The 13,363-nt window shown below is 41.8% G+C and overlaps 1 protein-coding gene across 1 annotated transcript in view; it reads left to right on the top strand.

Moving 5' to 3' along the window:
- Nucleotides 1–13,363, top strand: part of COL22A1 (collagen type XXII alpha 1 chain) — a 231,592-nt gene that overhangs the window by 203,045 nt on the left and 15,184 nt on the right. Inside the window, exons 51-60 of the mRNA XM_033078454.1 lie at nt 684–737; nt 1,766–1,819; nt 2,370–2,414; nt 3,334–3,387; nt 4,414–4,467; nt 6,187–6,240; nt 8,693–8,764; nt 10,518–10,553; nt 11,419–11,463; nt 11,729–11,908. Of these exons, the coding sequence (XP_032934345.1) occupies nt 684–737; nt 1,766–1,819; nt 2,370–2,414; nt 3,334–3,387; nt 4,414–4,467; nt 6,187–6,240; nt 8,693–8,764; nt 10,518–10,553; nt 11,419–11,463; nt 11,729–11,908 (648 nt within the window). The remainder of the gene's footprint in view (nt 1–683; nt 738–1,765; nt 1,820–2,369; nt 2,415–3,333; nt 3,388–4,413; nt 4,468–6,186; nt 6,241–8,692; nt 8,765–10,517; nt 10,554–11,418; nt 11,464–11,728; nt 11,909–13,363) is intronic.

Genomic DNA, 13,363 nt, shown 5'->3' with positions numbered 1-13,363 from the left:
GTATTCTCTGTAGCAGGTCATGCTGATGCAATGTCCTTATTCTAGGATATTGTGGATGCTGTATTTGATCACTTTAAAGCAAAGTGTTAATAACAATGTGAATCAGGCCTGTTCCTTGCCTGTCTTCGCATTAGAAGAAATACTCTTAAACAGAGCACAAAAATCAACTTCTAACCCCAGAGTAAGGGCACAAGGATTCAGAGACTGGGACACTGACTTTATCTGAATCCACAGTCAGAATGATTCCTTTGCACTGAGTCAGGTTCAAGTGCACCTTGGGCATAGACTCCTCTCTTCTGGAAAATGTAACAATACAATATTTTGGGAGTTTTTTAATCTGTCATTAAGGTAGAGCCAGAGATAATTCTACTGTCAAGTAGCCCACCTGAATGAAGATAATGGCATTGTAATGATTTATAACAGTTGGTTTTAGTATCCTGATATGAGATGGTTGGAATGTTGACCTTGCTGGAAAGGGAAATATTGCCACATTAGAAAGGGAAATAAATTATGCTTTTACAGGGGTCTTGCAGGGAGAGGTTTATGAGCTGTAGAAGTAGGGAAGGTTTTGGAGATTTAGCCAAACACAAACATATCATGATTGAGCAGAGTTTTCACACTCCAAAACTCCCACCAATTTTCCTTATCAATTCTTTTACCCTGTTTTGCATTTCATTTAACAGGGCATTGCTGGGAATGATGGCAAGGATGGCAAACCAGGATCTCTGGGGGAGCCGGTAATGTAATTTAAAACTGTTTTGCTCAGGCAATCAGAAGCTACATCCAGTTGTTGTTTTTGGAGCTGCCTATCTATGGACTCCTTAGGGGGAACAAGGAGCCTGTTTGCACATCTGTTTTCAACACCAGAAGGACTGTATTTTCTTGAGTGATTTATAGGCATGACACATGAACAATCTTGAAAAGGAACTAGGTTCTTTTACTTTTACAACTACCATAAATACACTAAAACTTCGTGACTCCACTTTTACAGCTGTCTTAAACACTGCAGAGTAAGAAGGTTGTCTTGTAACATTAAACCTAGTGATCCATCCTTTCGATAGAAGTTTATGGGACATAAAAAGTTTAGAGGAGGAGTCTTTAAAGAAGCTTTTTTCTGGATTGCTTTGAGACAGTTCTGCTGCCCAGAATTAGAGGGTTTACATATGATTTTCTTTACTTAGTCTATACTTGAATTGACTGAGGGAAAAAAGCTGAGCCACAAAGTTGTCAGCTAAAAGGCAATGTTAGTAAATTTGACAGTGAATGTTATTTCTTGCAATTGTGTGTGTTACGTGAAGAATGTGCTTCAAGTATCAGGCATTGCTAGCCTCTTTCTGTGACTTGTCAAATGGGACTTAGTGGTTCTGGGAACAGCCAAGTTCCCAGGCATTAGGAGAACTGCTCAGTAGAGGAGTGCTTGTCACAGAAGCTGCAGATAGTTTGTGTTTGCCCCAAACCACACCATTTCTATGTGCAGATGCTGGTTTTGCTTGTGCTGATCAGGTATTGGTGCAGCTCTGACACTGAAAGCATGCACCAGTCCAGAGCTGTGAAATACCTCAGGGTGCAGGTGACAGTGCCAGTCCAGGTGTGTTAGGGAATGTCTGTCACTGCTGGTCTCCTTGCAAACTCAGACTGCTGGACAAACCCTGGACACTCAACGTTCTCAGTGATGTTATGTCTAAGGGAGAGGAGTGGGAAGTTTTCAACAGCAGTGAGATGGACCTGGGGCTCTCTCTAACATGAGCATTATTGTTTCCCACAGGGCAAGCCTGGAGAACAAGGGCTCCCAGGCCGGGAGGGAGCCAGAGGATTGCCGGTGGGTCTGCTCTGAAGGGTTCCACCCACCCAACCCCCTGCACTGTAGTCAGGGAACATTTCTTGGGCAAATGGGGCTCTTCTTGCAAACATATAACAGTCGTGGCATTGTGACTAAATAAAGTACATAAATAAACAACAAAAAGAGACATTTCTAAATCATTCATATGTGGAGAAGAGTAAATCCCTTATCTAGAAATTAAGGCATGTAACCTCATGACACTCTTCCACCAAAAGTCACAGCTGTAGCCCTCGTGATCTGTTACATGTCCTCTGAAAGAGTGGGGACAGTAAAGTTTAGGGTTAAATAATATATTGGCTGATACTCAGGATACAGCCTGGGTTTTACAGCTTAAGGAACTATAGCAAGCTTTTCCTGTGATGCAACCTTGCCTTATTACTCCCTGGGACACAGCTACTCCGTGCTGACCAGTCCCTAGTAACTTCTAGCAAAACTGGAAAGGTTATTAAAGAAACATTCAAGCTAGAGTTTTCTTAGTGTGTCCTGCATCAGAGTGATGGATAATCATTGATTTAATTCCCTTGTGTAGGGTTTCAAAGGACAGAGAGGAGATACAGGTCCCCCAGGTCCCCGGGTAAGTAACAGGTACCTCATGCACAATCCTCTGGAGAATGATTGTGAGAATTGAAGTTGCCTTTTCTGAGGGAGTAGGTAAAAATGATGACAGTGTTTCATGTGGCTGTTTTCAACTATGAGTCATATCTATGGTGCAAAAATGACAGCATCTGTCTTCACTCCCTCTGCTGAACTTCTGATTCTGGGGAAGGTGAGGCAGCTGGTAGAGCTGAATCCTCTCATGCTCTCCTTGAGACAGTCCTTTGTGAAGAAGTCTCAAGGTTGCCTCCATACCACATCCTTCTAGTAACAATGATGGCAAAGTGAGGACCCCTTCTGCACTTTTTGGACAAGTATTAGCTCTCCTTCACAAATGCTGAAGAAGTGCAAAACGTTCAAGTACTGAACTTACAGAAAAGTGAAATGTCCCTTTGACTTAGTTGCCTGTGGGTCATAAAACCCACACTTCAAGTCCTGCATGAAAAGTTGTTCTCCACTCTGTTTGGAGCTCCTTGGTGTAAAAGGGAAAATACAAAACTGAATGTTCTTCCACCTAATTCTTGCCTTTTTTACAGGGAAATAAAATTCTCAGCTTGCAGAAGCTTACATGAAAAATCCAGTGCTGGAGTTTCTCATCTCTTCCTTATTATAATAACTTCTGTATCACGAATGTGTTGGTGTTTTCAGTGCCTGCAGTAGCAGTAGCAAATAATTTGCTGGAAAGCAGAGCAATGTCTTGTGCATCACTTACAGGAGATGTTTCTGAGTTATTTTTATAAGCTGCATGTCATATAAGATGAACGAGGCTCTTGTGTGCTTTAAAAAAGTTTTCACTGAGCTCAGTCACACATTGCAGAAACCCCATATCACATGTAGTGGTGATACTGGTCTGAATTTGACCTTGAGCTGATCTCTCTTCCCTTTTTGCTGAATTGCAGGGGGAGCCAGGTGTGATGGGTCCTGCTGGTCGTGAGGGGCCACCAGGGAAGGATGTAAGTGCACCATTTTGAGCAGAAATGAATCTCCTTCTTCCTGACAAATGAAAATTTTAATTCACAGTGACCCTGACCTGAAACAGCTGCAGAAACTTCGCTGAAGGGTGAATTACTGCAGGGAATGATTTGTGCAAAGATCATTAGGGGAAACAATGAATTAGAGGGCCTTTGTCACTGCTCAGCTGCTGGCACAAAAATGTCAGATATATCTTTGGATAAGCAGAGAAAGCAGCATTGTGTGAAAGCCAGGCTGTGCTTGGTAGCCATGGACCTGTCTTCTGGCACCCATCTCTGAGCAGTGCTTCGCTCTGCAGGTCCCACCAGGCCAGGCTCTGTCACGCTTCCTCTGCCACAGCTGTACCTGACTGAGTGTGTTGCTCCACTGAAGTCTGTGAAATACCTATGGAATAAGTTCCTGCAGCTCAGAGGAAAGAAGGATGGTACAAACAGTTCCTCTGGCATGATTAGTGCCAAGTGCAGTCACATAACAAAGTCCTGGGAGGGTGCAGCTGACGTGGGATCCTGCAGCAGGTGCTGAGCAATGTTCCGAGCAGCTGATGTGCCACTGCCATGGGACCTGCAGAAGTGGCTTCTCATTTGCACCCCTGTGTGTCACTGGAAACTGCTGTGCTGTAAATGGTACCCTACAAAGCAAAATGTAAGGCAGACCAAAAAGAACTCTCAGAGGAGATGATGCGTCCCTGGAGAAAGAATAGACTTGTCAATTCTTGAGAAATTTCAGATAATCTCTGTCCCTAAGAAATACAGCTTTAAAATAATCTGATAATAACCTGATAGAAGTGGTTTCTGCCTGTAATCAGGCATCATTCAGTGGTAGGTGTTTAAAATTCAAAGGGTTGGTTTTCCTCATAAATAACTGAAAGGGGACAGTGAGACTCCTTTAATCCTTTTTCCCCTGATATGTGAGAATGGCATATTTTAGCAGGAGCATTTTAAAATGTTTGTTCACTTGCCTCCATGTCAGACCTTTCTCACTCACCAGAATGCTTTTCTTCCTTTCAGGGCGATCCTGGTCCCATAGGACCACAGGGCCCTCGAGGACTCCGAGGGCAGCCGGTGAGTTTTCTCTTTTGACAAGTCATTTCTAGAGGTCCATAATGGTTCATAGAATGGTTTGGATTGGAAGGAATGTTAAAGATAATGTAGTTCTAACCCTTTGCTGTGGAAAGGGATGCAGCTTGCTCAGACCTCCATCCAGCCCAGCCTTGAAAACTTCCAGGAATGGGGCATTGTGTGTGGTGGGAATGTTCTGCAGTCCAGAACTCTGGCTTGAAAGAAAAGAGTTTAGGAGGATTCAGACAGTGTTTGATTCAAACACTTTGCCTTTCAGAAAGACAAATAAGAATGGTATTACTAGAAACTGATGAAAACTTCTAATAGTGCAGGGGACTGATGGTTGCTGACTCTGTGGGAAGAACAGTTCAGTGGATTCTGTTGGGACTGTAGTGTCAGAAATGCTCATATTTCAGTCCTACCTCTGGGATCCTACTCACTTCTCCTATGGTCTCAGTTTTCAAAGGCAGACACTCACTGTGGGTGCCCAGCCTGAGTTATATGGGGTCCAGTTGTGATACTGTTCACCTGTACTATTTTATTACAGCTTCAGTAGAGAAATAGAGATCTAGTTGACATTTCAAAAGGTCTCATTTGGGATGACTCAGGAATTTACTTTTATTAATTTCATGGGGTTTAAAATTCTGTCTTAGAAATTAACCCATATCAAATCTGAATTGAGATCTGTGTTGCTGAACACATCTTTAGTGTGTTGCAATGAGTGAGTTCCTTTCCTTCTTGGACGACCTGGTAGTGAAACAAATTCTACAGCATGATCAGGGGAAAAATACTGACTCAGCAATGCCAGGAGCTGGAGCAGCAGGTCCCTCCAAACTGGGGAGGGCTGGGGTTTAGACTGCAAGAACATATGGAGACCTCCTGTGTTCTACCTCATAATTTATTATATTATATTATTTATTATATTATTTGTTATCTTTATTTATTATCTGTTATTATCTTATTATAATTTATCATTATTCCTGAACTGTTGGCATCAGTCACTATCATGTCACGCCCCTGAAGAACACTAGCAGTCAGTAAAAATATTTGGAGAGAGAAATTCCTCTTGTTCCTCTTGTTCTTCCTCTTTGTTTCTTACCTAAAAAGGAGTGTGAGGCATAATTTTAAATACTGACAATACAAGGGCTGGTCTTTATGATCAACTCCAGTCCAGGGGAAAACATCTCTGCATGTTGAGTTGAGTGCAAAACGTCATCTCACCAAACTTGGTGGATGTTTAGCTCAGCTGCTTTCTTAAGGAACAGTGAGAAACAGCTCCTTTTAAAGGATGATTTGGCTCATTCTGAATTATCTGGGGTCAGATAAGTATCAAGTGTTAGAACAAGTGTTTCTCTCCATTCCCCAAGAAAGGAGAAGCCTGAGATGGTTAAAAAGAGTCTTGTCTGAACAGAGGTGACTTGGAGCAGCCAGAGGAGTTGGCTCCATTCATCCAGAAGGATGCTGCATATGATAAGGATGAAGGAAAGGAGAAGAAGTGCTGGTTTAGTCCTCCTCAGGCCTGCAGATTTGAGTCCACGTACCTTTTTTTTTCCTGAGATCAGGGATGCAGAAGCTGTGAGGTCAATTGGAAATAAGATACTACACAGTCTGTCAGGAGAGGAGACTGAGCAATGCTAAAGAAATCCCTCCTGGTGTAGGTGTAGCTGGATATTTCTAGTTTTAGCATGCAATACATCACTAATCTTTTTTCTTTTGACACAGGGCAAGAATGGAGTGCCTGGATCTGCAGGAGAACCCGGCCCAGCTGGTATCCCAGTAAGTACCACAGAGGGAAACTCGTGCAGCCAGAGAGGTGACTGGTGAAGTGTAGGTGGAGTGGATTATGTGTCTCTGGTTACCATCCCTGAAGTTTCCATGTCTGAAGATGGGTGATCTGAAAATCACTGGCTGGCCACAATTTTGAAGAGGGTTTGGCTACATTCCTAGAATTGAGATGCTAGCGGGGTCATCACTTTTCCCAGTGAAAGTTAAGTATTCACAGCAAATGGAAATGATTGATTGCCTAGCATGGGAAAAAGATTGGCATGCCTCATCTTCACTGGTAGATTTAATTTTGCCAAGCAGAGAGCGTGCAGCCAGCAGAGAGTTGTCACAAGGAAGGAGAGGGCCTCGGGGAGTTGGCAGGCTGCCATTGAGGAATAGTGGCAGCAGAAAAATCCTCACAGGCACTTGAGGGAAGAGCAGACAGCGGGCAGTAAACCAGGATCAGGAAGCATAATGAAACTCCCCTGCAGCCATCCTGTGGGGAAGAACAGCTTGGAAATGAAGAGCTGTAAGAAGGACAGTGAGGAGCTGGTGGTTTGGTTGTTTTTTGTGTTTTTTCCTCTGACTACTGCTGAAAATAGTCCAGAATTCAGCAAATCCATGCAAATATTCCTCTTGTGCCCAGTAGTATCTATTGCAATACAGGATTCCTCATTTTCTTTGCCCAGTAAAGAGAGACAGTACAGCTTTCTGGACTGTGGGATTAACAGGAAAACAAAGGCAGAGCATGAGGAATGTGAAAAGCTGCAGCAGGACTTCACTCTTTGTGACCCTTACAAAGTCATAAAGCCCCCCAGCCTGGCCACAGACTTGTGCCCTGAGCAAGCATCTGCAGGGATGTCTCAGAGAAGCAAATACCACCTTTCTGTGTGGGGAAGTAGGACAGGGTGGTGTGGTCTGACAGTCTTTCTGCGTCAAAAAGATAAGTGCCACAGGCTTTTTGTCCTTGGCATAAGCTCTTCTTACCTTTCTGGGACTGCTGTCATTGCTTCTTGCCCCATGGATCCTTGCTCTTGCTTTTTCAAACTTCTTTGCATTACACCCACCCCTGTTCCCAGTTCCTGTCACTGCTCTTTTACCTTGTGGGTCTTTATCAGGTCACCGTGGCTGTGGGATGCCTTGTGAATGCCAAGTGGGGATTATTGTTTTAATCATCATAGTGTTATCTCAGTACCTATACGATGTGACCCAGGGACTCACCAGGCAGCTTCCTGCACAAACAGCACCACAGCAGCCTTTGCTCCAGAGGATTTTGAGTCCAAAAATAACCTAGGAGATTGAAAAAGGATAAAGTCAGATAGATGAGGAAAGGGAAACAATGAGACAGTGTTGGTCAGCAGAACAGTCATCTCATCATTATCTTTCTCTGTCATTAAAATGAATCCTCTCCTTTTTATAAAGGTTATTGTGGGAAGTGTCTCCTTTGCTGTACATAAATCCATTCGTTTTCATATGCGCTAATTTCCTTCCCAGTGTGGTGTGACAAGCCAATATTTTATATTTCTACTTTGAAAAAAAAGGAAGGTGAGGGAGCTTATCGTGGCAATAAGGATTTTTTTTTTCCACCTTTACCATTGCTGACTTGTAATCACAAGGTGAAACCTGCCAGGAGCCTTCTCCTTTTGCATTTTCTGTTTGCCAGTGCCCATCACAATTCACACTTGCTCATGCTTAAGCCCACACGCAGCAACACAGTCCAGCCCCTGAAGTCTCCAGGGCAAGTTGCACACCCCAAATCCATGTGCTTTGTGCCTGTCAGGCTCACTGGTGCTCACTCTTAGAGTTTTACTCTAAGAAGGAAAACGGGTATGTGCTGAACAAAAAAAAAGTAGGGGACAAAGTTCTGAATCTAAAGGTTAAACTGAGAGTTAAAACAACATCAGAAGTGTGCATGAAACTGTTCTGTATCATGAACTGTCATTTGAACTGCCCTGATCTGCAAGGAAAAAGAGACAGTTTAACAGAATATCATAAGAGATAAGGGAAAGACAGATATTTTATAAATCAAACCTGGAAATAAAGGCAAAGGAGAAGCCCTGTAGCTGTCTGTTGGTTGTGTTCTTGGATTTGAGCAGTATGACCACCTGCACCGTTTCCCTGTCATCACCCATCACAGCATTTCCACTCTCAACACCCCTTATAAACAATGGGACACCACAACCATAGAACACACCTCCTGCCCCTCCCACAATTGCCCCTTCCTTTTCATCTTCTCCCAGGGATTCTGCATGGCTTATTTTAAGACAACCAAGTACCTGCAACGTGCTTTTCTAAAATACTTTGTTCTTCCTTGCCAGTGTTTGGAACAACGTTCCCAACAGTGTTGAGCAGTGTAGTGCTGCTAAAGTGAAATTTCCCAGTTCCAGTATATCTCTGAATGACTGCTCTGGGAAAGAGGTGTTGGGGGAAGGTCTGCTAGTGTCTGTCTCATTTCTGTCCTAAGGGTCCCAAAGGAAATAAAGGAGAAACGGGCAGCCCAGGACTCCCTGGCTTTGTAGGACCCCGGGGACCACCTGTAAGTATGTCTGGGATAGATTAGATCTTCTCTTTACTTTTGAATGTTAGACAGGAAGATGGGACATGGTCATCTTCAGTCAGGTAAAAAAAAAAAAAAAGCACAAGCAGAAGCCATATAAGTTTGCTTTCAAATGAAACTGGACTGGAGAAGTAGCATTTTGTATATGGATGAACAACCATAATTTCATGTATGGGCTGGTACCTGCCAGTCAGCCCTGATAATGTGTACGTTAATCAGACTGCTTCAATAGTCTTCTTAATACTGGTATGGGGTGTTTAAGTTCTCAGACTACATCTCTGCATGAACCTTAGGTGGACTAAAGAGGGAAATTGTGAGTGCTGATAATAATACAGGTATTTCTGATGTTTGCTATTCTGAGGGAAATTCCTTTGTTGCCAGCAACAGAGGTACATTGCAATTAAACCATTCATATATTTCCCAAAGTGATCTAAAATAATAAATAATAAACCTATAACCATGACATTATCACTGCCTCAGAATCCACTCACCACTCACAAGGTGAGTAAAAGATGTAAATTCCACTGGAAGGATGGAAAAGTGAATCCTAGGTATTTTTTTTTTTTATTTCTAGATTTCTTGTGACAAAAAAATGAGATTTAAAATATTTTTATGTTTTTCTAGCAGAGCTGCATGTTCTACAGGATGGTTCTTTTTTCCTTCTGTATTTTTTAATATTTTGTTTTATGATTTGAAAGGGAGCTTTTGGATGAAAAGAGGAGAAAGAAATATTTCTAATTAATTTTAAACCGCAAACATGTGGCCATTTAAAACTGAAGTGGCCCTAAGGAAAATTCAAGTGAATTTATTGCAGCCTAATTTGAATCACACATCTCTGCTTAGTTCCATTCCTCATGGATATGTGTATGGATGCTAACAGGGCTGAAGATGTTATGTTTCTAGGGGAAAATACTGCATGCGTGTTATAGATATGATCATGTATGTTGGCTGCAGACAGATTTAGAAAGATCATTTTTTCCACACATGATATGGGATAGTGGCAAGGATTTCAGCAACAACTTTAATGTTCATTTTGCTTTATCTGCAGTTCAGGACAGCAATCATATTTCTTTTCATTGAAATGCTAAAATGGAAACTGTATTGTCTAATTATCGCATTATAAATGCAAAGAAAATAATTTAAATAGATATATATAAATAATTATACAAGGTGCTTATTCAAAATATTATTATTTAATATCATTCTGAAAGACAGATGAGCACTTAGGCTTAAAATTCCTTTATCTTCTGTATGTGTTTTTCCAGCTGGTCTAATACAAGACAATGCTTCTATCTACAAAGTGTACTTCATTTACATCTTCAGACACTTGTGGGTATAATACTGGTGGTCCTTAAGTTAAACAAGACCATATAAAGTGTATGAAGCTTTGGGAATTGTTGGTAAGAAAAAGGAACAAAATGTATTGAAAGCAGGAGCACACTTTTAGTGAAGCATCTGCCCTCAGCTGGTTTATTAGAAATTACTTCCTGTTATTTATGTTTGCATGGGATGCAAATTCACTAAAAAATGCTTTCCAAATAGTAGAATGTGTCTATCCAGAAATGGCCAATAGCAGTAGGATAAGGAAAAATCATACAAAAAAAAAATCCTAGGTTGCTACTATGTAGAAGAAAACTTGTGTTGTTAACACCAAGTTAGACATGGTTATTAGGTGGAGTCTTTCTTCCAACTCCTCCAGTGTGATGCTAAATCCACTTTCTGTGTGTTTTAGGGAGAACCAGGAGAGAAAGGTCCTCCTGGAAAAGAGGTAAGTAACACTCCCAGTTGTTTCAATATAGGGCTAGTGTCATGGGGAAAAAAATTATCAAGGGTGTTACCAGGGTTCCAACAAATTGTTGTTTTGTTTTTTCTCCTAGAATGGTTTGGGTTATAAGGGATCTTAAATATCATCTACTTCCACCCACCCTGCCAGAGGCAGAAACATCTTCCACTAGACCAGGTTGCACAGCACTCAATTCAACCTTGAACCATTCCAGGGATAGACATTCACAACTTCTCTGGACAATCTGCTCCAGTGCCTCACCACCCTCATAGTGAAAAATTTCTACCAAATGTCTCCCTCTCTGATTGTGAAACCATTTCCTCTTATGCCTCTGAGAAAAAAAAATCAACCCCCTTTTACTACTGGAAGGAACACTGAGGTTCTCCCAGAACCTTCTCTCCTTCAGGCTGAACAATCCCAGCTCTCTCAGCCTGAGTCCACAGCAGAGGTGCTCCAGCCCTCCGCATCTTTGTGGCCTCATCTGAACTTGCTCCAGCAAGTTCATGTGCTTGCTTATATTCTGGAACCAGGACTAGACACAGCATTGCAGTTGGGGTCTCACCAAAGGGGAGTGGAGGGGGAGAATCACCCCCCTCAACCTGCTGGTTATGGAGATTTGTTTTATTTTGGGTTTGTTTGTTTGTTTGTTTTTTCCTTTGTTTGGGTTTTTGTTTGGTTTTTTTCTTCTAATGTTGATAATTGAGAGCAAAAGGAAAAGCTGTCAGGAGACTGTGGGGTTGTCATGGGAATAAATTTTCCTGGGGTCACAGGAATCATTGCAAAGGTATATGTTTAATTATTTACTCTTATTATGGATGGTTCTTTTACGTTTACCTTTATTTTGTTGCAGGGCACACCAGGGAAACAAGGTGCAGTTGGCTCCAGAGGAGAGAGGGTAAATTGCTCAATATTACTAGTTATTTCATGATGTTCAAATAAAGAGAACGATTTGGAGTTAGGGGCTGGGGGCAGAGGTCATTTAAAACTGAAGCCAGTACTTCCCAATCTTCCAGGTCTCTCTTTAATCATTCTCCATCACTAGTAATTTGTGGATCATTTGTAGTGCACCAGATGTTGTACTCAGTGACTTTGACAGCTCAACTGTGAGTGTTTCTCTGTGTTCCCCTCTTTGTGGTGGTAATGTCCTTCTTTTCACTTAGGGAGAGCCTGGCATCAAAGGTGAAAAAGGCCCTCGAGGAGAAAAAGGTCCTCCAGGTGATCCTGGGATACCTGGTCATAAGGGCCATCCAGGACTGATGGGTCCCCACGGGCCTCCAGGAGACACTGGGCAAGTTGGACCTCCTGGTCCTCCAGGACAGCCAGGATTTCCAGGACCAAGGGTAAGATGGCCAGAGAAAGGCTTTGTACAGTAATTTTCCTGCCATGAGAATCAGAGAAGTGCCTCAGAGTACATTGAGGCTGACAGAAACTGGAGTAGGAATGCGTTATAAGGGGGAGGCAATGCTTTTAGCTCTTGATACCCATAAAGGGGAGCTGTAGCACATCTTCAGGGAGTCACAGAATCATAGAGTGGTTTGAGTTAGAAGAAGCCTTAAAGAGCATCTAGTTCCATCCCCCTGCCATGGACAGGAACACCTTCCACTAGACAAGGTTTCTCCTAGCTCTGTCCAACCTGACCTCAGACACTTCCATGGATGGAAGTTGTGAAAAGCCTGTGGGGGTGTTGACTTGCACTTCAGGGGAGCTACATAATCCAGACCCATAGTCAGTGTGGCCAGTTGCTGACACTTTTTACCCCTAAATGCCTGAATCAGGTCCTGTGATGGTGGCACTGGAGTCTAAAAAAGATTCTTTCTATAAGGGCAGTAATGTGTAGCACTTCATACAGAGGACTAACACCTTCCTCTCCTGCTGGTTGTTACGAGAGACAAAATGCTGAGCCCTGGAAAGGTCACTGCTCTATTCCTGGAAATCCTGTAGTCAGCTCATCAGAATTCATCAAATACTATTTTTGTTTAATATTCTCCCTCTTTTTTTTTTTTTCCTCCCCCTGTTGGGAAACAGTCTCACTACTCAGAATACCTGAGAGTGGTTTATGTTGCAGAATGAGAAAAACTACCAAAAGCAGTGAAGCCACTGTGCCCATCCTGAGGATGAATTGGAGATCAGCTCAGAGGAGAATAAACATGTAAAAATGATGTAAAAACTGACTAAATTTTAGACAAAGTATTTCTTTGTGTGTGAAATCAAGTGATGATTACGGAAACTTAATTTAATAGGGCTAAAATTTGAAGAGATAATTTTTAACCATTTAAAGTATGCTGCACAATTATGTTTACTTAATGGGATATATACTAAGAGCCATCAAAAATGCTTAGTACTTCATGACAAAATTGTTTCTTTTGTCACCAGCGACACATCTTTTTCTCATGCAAAATTTTTGTCAGGAAGGAGGCAGCAAATAGACCAACCCTGTACTTACCAGCAATGCTGTTGATTAAAAGCAAAATGTCACTTAGCTAATAAAATCTCATTTTTTTAATGAAGAATAACTTCTGATTCAGAAGAGCTCACTAGGTTTTCATAAATATACAGGACACAATGTATGTTACAAGAGTAAGTGTGAGGGAAAAGCAACACTTTTGCAAGTAGCTGATACACAAAATAATGCAGTCTTTAGGTTGACCAGAAGTATTTTCAAAACTGACAGAAATACAAAGAATAATTTTAGCCACAAAAAATGGAAAGTATATTTCAAGAGGAACATCTCACTTTCTGATTTATAAAATACAATATTTGATCTGGCTGCTTGAAAATGGTTAACTCTTTAAATA

This window comes from Catharus ustulatus, chromosome 1 (genome assembly GCF_009819885.2).
Source record: "Catharus ustulatus isolate bCatUst1 chromosome 1, bCatUst1.pri.v2, whole genome shotgun sequence".
Lineage (NCBI taxonomy): Eukaryota > Metazoa > Chordata > Aves > Passeriformes > Turdidae > Catharus > Catharus ustulatus.
Note: the sequence above shows the minus strand (reverse complement) of the source record. Positions and strands in the feature narration are given on the sequence as shown.